This window comes from Choloepus didactylus, chromosome 7, assembly GCF_015220235.1.
Source record: "Choloepus didactylus isolate mChoDid1 chromosome 7, mChoDid1.pri, whole genome shotgun sequence".
In the NCBI taxonomy this organism is placed as follows: domain Eukaryota; kingdom Metazoa; phylum Chordata; class Mammalia; order Pilosa; family Megalonychidae; genus Choloepus; species Choloepus didactylus.
Genome location: NC_051313.1, coordinates 17541360 through 17546160, shown reverse-complemented (window position 1 = coordinate 17546160; position 4801 = coordinate 17541360). Strand labels below are relative to the sequence as shown.

The window sequence follows — 4801 nt, the reverse complement described above, 5'->3', positions numbered from 1 at the left end:
GTTTTACAGCTTAGTTGGGGATGGAGGGTTCAGGGAAGAAAGAGACAGATTGATGGAAAATGCCAGAGAACAGGTGTGAGTAAAGGAGGGTGTGAAAAACTGCCTGGGGAGGAGAGCATGAGGAGGGGCCCCTCTGAGCTGGCCAGAAGCTAAGAGTGTGAGTCAGGCAGTAGTGAGGAGAGAAGGAAGGGCAAAGCATCCTGGGCTCACAATGGGCCTGGCAAATACCCCAGAGGAACAGGAAGTTCAGTATGGAGGGAACCTGAGGTTTGTGGATGGAACTCAGGGAAGATGTGGGTGGCAAGGCAGGTAGGTTGGAGCCACCTGGGCCACCCGATCCCTACAGGTAGCTCAGATCTGTGCTCTCCAATATGGTAGCCAGTAGTCACATACGACCATTGAGCATTTGGAATGTGGCTAGTCTGAACTGAGATGTGCTGTAAGTGTAAAATACACACCAAATTTTGAGGACATTATGACAAAATAAAAGAAGGTAAAATATATCATGAAAATTTTATATTGATTACATGTTGAAATTATAATATGTTGGATATAGTGAATAAAATAAATGTATTAAAATTAATTTCACTGTTTATTTTTACTTTCTTAAATGACTATGAGAAAATTAAAAATTACGTATGTGAATCGCTTTTGTGGTTTACATTATATTTTTATTGGATGTCTCTGATTTAGAAAATTAATGTTTTTATTTCCATACCTAAAAAAAGTTACTTTATAACCTGAAATATTTGGATGATTATTTTTAGCCCACCATTAATTTCACCTATGAAGAGAGATGATTTAGATTTTTATTTAAAGAGTAGACACATCTTATCCTGGGAAAAGGAAGATTTCTTCATGACTATGGTGACCATATAAGGTATAGTCTAAACTAGGATACTTTTACTTTAGTGTTTGAGAGGAGAGGCTAGCTGGATAAGATACTGGGACATCTTATATGTCTCATAGATGACTGTGAGATAAATATAATTCTGGAATTGTCACTTCTTTATGTTTAAGAGTTGCCAAGTTAGACACTGCATTTTTAGAAATCTGAAAATGCTTCTGTTTGCTTTAGAAGAACCAGGGCTACACTTTGAGTCTAGAAGTAATCTTGTTAAAGAATATTTATTTTTCACACATTGCAGTAACCTGATTGAGGAGGAGAAAGGAGAAACAAAATTTAATCTGACAAGTGGTTGTCAGTGGTAGTGAAAAATGTTCCCCAAATTAAGGTACTGTTAAAAAAAATCAATATTCATGGAATTTTACAAATTTAAAACACATGACCATGGTTTTAAGTTCATTTAAAAGTACTAAGTTATGTAGCTGAATTTTTATATTAGTTAAGTGTTTTTCTTTCTTTTTTTTTTAGTCTACGGACATATTTAAAATTGCAGGCCTATCTCAGAAAACTGTCCTTATGGGGCAAATGTGCACTATTTTGTCTTTTGGGCATCGCATTTATTTTAGTTAGAAGTCATTATGTGCCAATCAGTCTAGGGCCTGAACTCCTTGAGAAAACAGATTTTTGTCTCTTCTTCTCTGATATTTGCTCAACTTCTAGAAAAATACCCAGCACATACTAGTGACCGATAAACAACTGTTGATTGAATTGATGAGCGTGCTCCAGGAACATGGTTTGATCATCCTCTTTTCCTTCTTTTCAGAATAAAAGACCAAGCTATGATAGCAACTGGTGGAGTAATCACCGGCCTGGCTGCCTTGAAAAGGCAGGACTCAGCCAGGTCCCAGCAGCATGTCGCCCTCAGCCCGTCGCCTGCTACCCAGGAGAAGAAGCCCACCAGGCGGCGGCCCCGGGCAGACGTGGTGGTCGTGCGTGGCAAAATCCGCCTTTACTCTCCGTCTGGTTTTTTCCTCATGTTGGGAGTGCTTATCTCCATCATAGGAATTGCAATGGCTGTTCTTGGATACTGGCCCCAAAAGGACCATTTTATAGATGCTGAAACAACGTTGTCGACAAATGAAACCCAGGTCGTTCGAAACCAAGGTGGCGTGGTGGTCCGCTTCTTTGAGCAACATTTACATTCTGATAAAATGAAGATGCTTGGCCCGTTCACAATGGGGATTGGGATTTTCATTTTCATTTGTGCCAATGCCATTCTCCATGAAAACCGTGACAAGGAAACCAAGGTCATACACATGAGGGATATCTACTCTACGGTCATAGACATCCACACCCTGAGAATCCAGGAGCAAAAGCAGATGAATGGCGTCTACACTGGCTTGATGGGGGAAGCAGAAGTGAAGCAGAATGGCGGCACCTGTGCCTCGAGGTTGGCGGCAAACACGATTGCCTCCTTCTCAGGGTTTAGGAACAGTTTTCACATGGACAGCTCAGTTGAGGAGGATGAGTTTACACCAAGTGAAAGTAAGAGTTTTGGGCAGCTCGTGCCTCCTTTGCTCTCTGACAGCTCGGTCTCTGTCTTTGGCCTCTCTCCACCTCCTTCCAAGTCAACTGATGATAAGAACAGTGGCCCGAAGAAATGTGAAACCAAGTCAATTGTGTCATCCTCCATCAGTGCGTTCACATTGCCTGTGATTAAACTTAATAACTGCGTTATCGATGAGCCTAGTATAGATAACATCACTGAGGATGCCGATAACCTCAAAAGCAGATCGAGGAATCTGTCAATGGATTCCCTTGTCGTCCCTTTGTCCAACACCAGTGAATCCTTCCAGCCAGTCAGCACGATGCTCCCAAGGAATAATTCCGTTGGGGAGTCTCTGTCAAGTCAGCACAAGTCCTCTGTGGCCCTTGGACCTGGGACTGGGCAGTTCTTGTCTCCTGGAGCCGCTAGAAGACAGTTTGGGTCCAATACATCCTTGCATTTACTCTCCTCACACTCAAAATCCCTAGACTTAGACCGGCGTCCTTCCACCCTAACTGTTCAGGCAGAACAACGGAAACATCCAAGTTGGCCGCGGTTGGACCGAAGCAACAGTAAAGGATACGTGAAACTAGAGAACAAAGAGGACCCGATGGATAGGTTGCTTGTGCCCCCAGCGGCAATCAGAAAAGACTTTACTAATAAGGAGAAGCTTCTTATGATATCAAGATCTCACAATAATTTGAGTTTTGAACACGATGAATTTTTAAGTAACAACCTCAAGCGAGGAACTTCTGAAACAAGGTTTTAATGTTAAAAAATATATATCATTTTACAAGGCTATAAATTTTACAACTATTTTCACAGGTATTTCTTTGTTAAAGCAATGGTTGTAAGCCTTTTTAAACAAGTGGTTTGTAGTGTATTAGACTTGGCTGCTTGATTCTATAATGGAGATGGTTGTATGTTTGGGTTACTTAAAACTATATGATCACTTATGATTTTATTTTTCCATTCCTTTGAAAGCATGATCTCTTTTATTAACAGGAGTACAAAAAACTTGCATCCAAATAAGGCTCATTTTTTTCTTCAGTTTTAAGTTCTTTCATTGATTGTCATATTCTTAGAATGAAGTGTACAGTGTGGAAAAGGGAGGGTACCAAAGTATGGGCTAGAAGTACCAAATTCTGACCCAAAACTCAATATATATTTGTATATGGGTGTGAGTATGAATCCCAGGATGTAATTTTCTGAAAAATTGTTTTTATATAGGATTGGTTAAATTATTTAAAAGAAAAAATATATAGTTTCTTTGTGAGCTAAACATTAATAATTAATTTACCCTGAGCTCTAGGTAATATATTTTTCAACATCAGTTCTGTTTTAGTGATGTTTTTTCAACCATATATTTAAGATCCATGGCTAATAATGCCAGATGTTCTTAGGAATAAATATCTAAACATGACTAGCTGTAACTTTAGCTATTCAGAATCAAAATTTCTTTGCAAACTGACTTGAAAAGTGAACAAACCAATATAGATTTTAGAAATCTAATTATATTGAAATAATTATGTACCTGAAGAAAAGGTTTATTATCTAATTAATGGAAATGCATTATATGCTAGCTAATGCTAACTAGTCTCAGTACCTTTTTTTTTGTAGCCATCTCTGTGATTATCTAATGCCTACTCATTTCCATTTCCTTATTTCTCCCCAATATTTTTAAATTCCAGTTACTGGGAAAGCAATCAGCTATGCTTGACATTTCTTTCTATCTTGGCAAATCACTGGCTTGGTGGTTCAAGAAAATTTGGTCCTTGTTGATTGCCTAGAAATTTACCTTGTGCTGGAAAGCCTTATGATAACTCCAAAGACTTTCTTATGATATAATTTTTAGGACTGTGGTTCTCAGTTAGTCAAAATAATAAATATTAAAATGGATGTTTCCATCAGAAAGTTTTCATGTTTTCCATTAAAGTAACGTATAATCTTAAGAATTGTTTAATGAAATACTCAGGAAATTTTACACATTTTCCCCCCCAATGCCAAAACATTTCTGAACATCTACTGCAGTTGTTATGGTATGGGAGAAGGGAGATACATGTATGTATGGTTACCTACAGTTCTACCTTCTATTTGCATCATGAGCTTCCCTGAATTGAGGCACGGTGGTACTTGTTAGGACATCTAGCCTGTGTATTGTCATAGAGTGGGCTCAATATTTTACTATAAAGCATTTAATAAACTTCTGTTCTTAATAGAGGTGTGTGCTCTTCATAAATTTGCTATTTTTTTTAAATAAAATGTTCATAGGTAATTAAATTACTGTTTACCAAACTTACACATACATTCCACTGATGTCCTCCATCCCCAGTTCATGCCGTGTGTGTGTTGGCTTTTTCATCTGACTTCTGTTAAGTTAAAGAGGTAGGCCTATCCACTATTGAATT

The 4801-nt window shown here is 38.4% G+C and overlaps 1 protein-coding gene across 1 annotated transcript; it reads left to right on the top strand.

The window, feature by feature from the left end:
* Positions 1-845: 845 nt before the first annotated feature.
* On the top strand, positions 846-4579 carry TMEM200A (transmembrane protein 200A). The gene is made up of 2 exons (XM_037844273.1): positions 846-880; positions 1671-4579. Exon 2 carries the CDS (start codon positions 1687-1689, stop codon positions 3160-3162), a length of 1476 nt encoding a protein of 491 aa, XP_037700201.1. The 5' UTR covers positions 846-880; positions 1671-1686; the 3' UTR covers positions 3163-4579.
* Positions 4580-4801: the final 222 nt, after the last annotated feature.

Excerpts from the sequence above, each read along its gene's own strand:
- TMEM200A (XM_037844273.1), top strand. The coding sequence starts at position 1,687 with ATGATAGCAACTGGTGGAGTAATCACCGGCCTGGCTGCCTTGAAAAGG.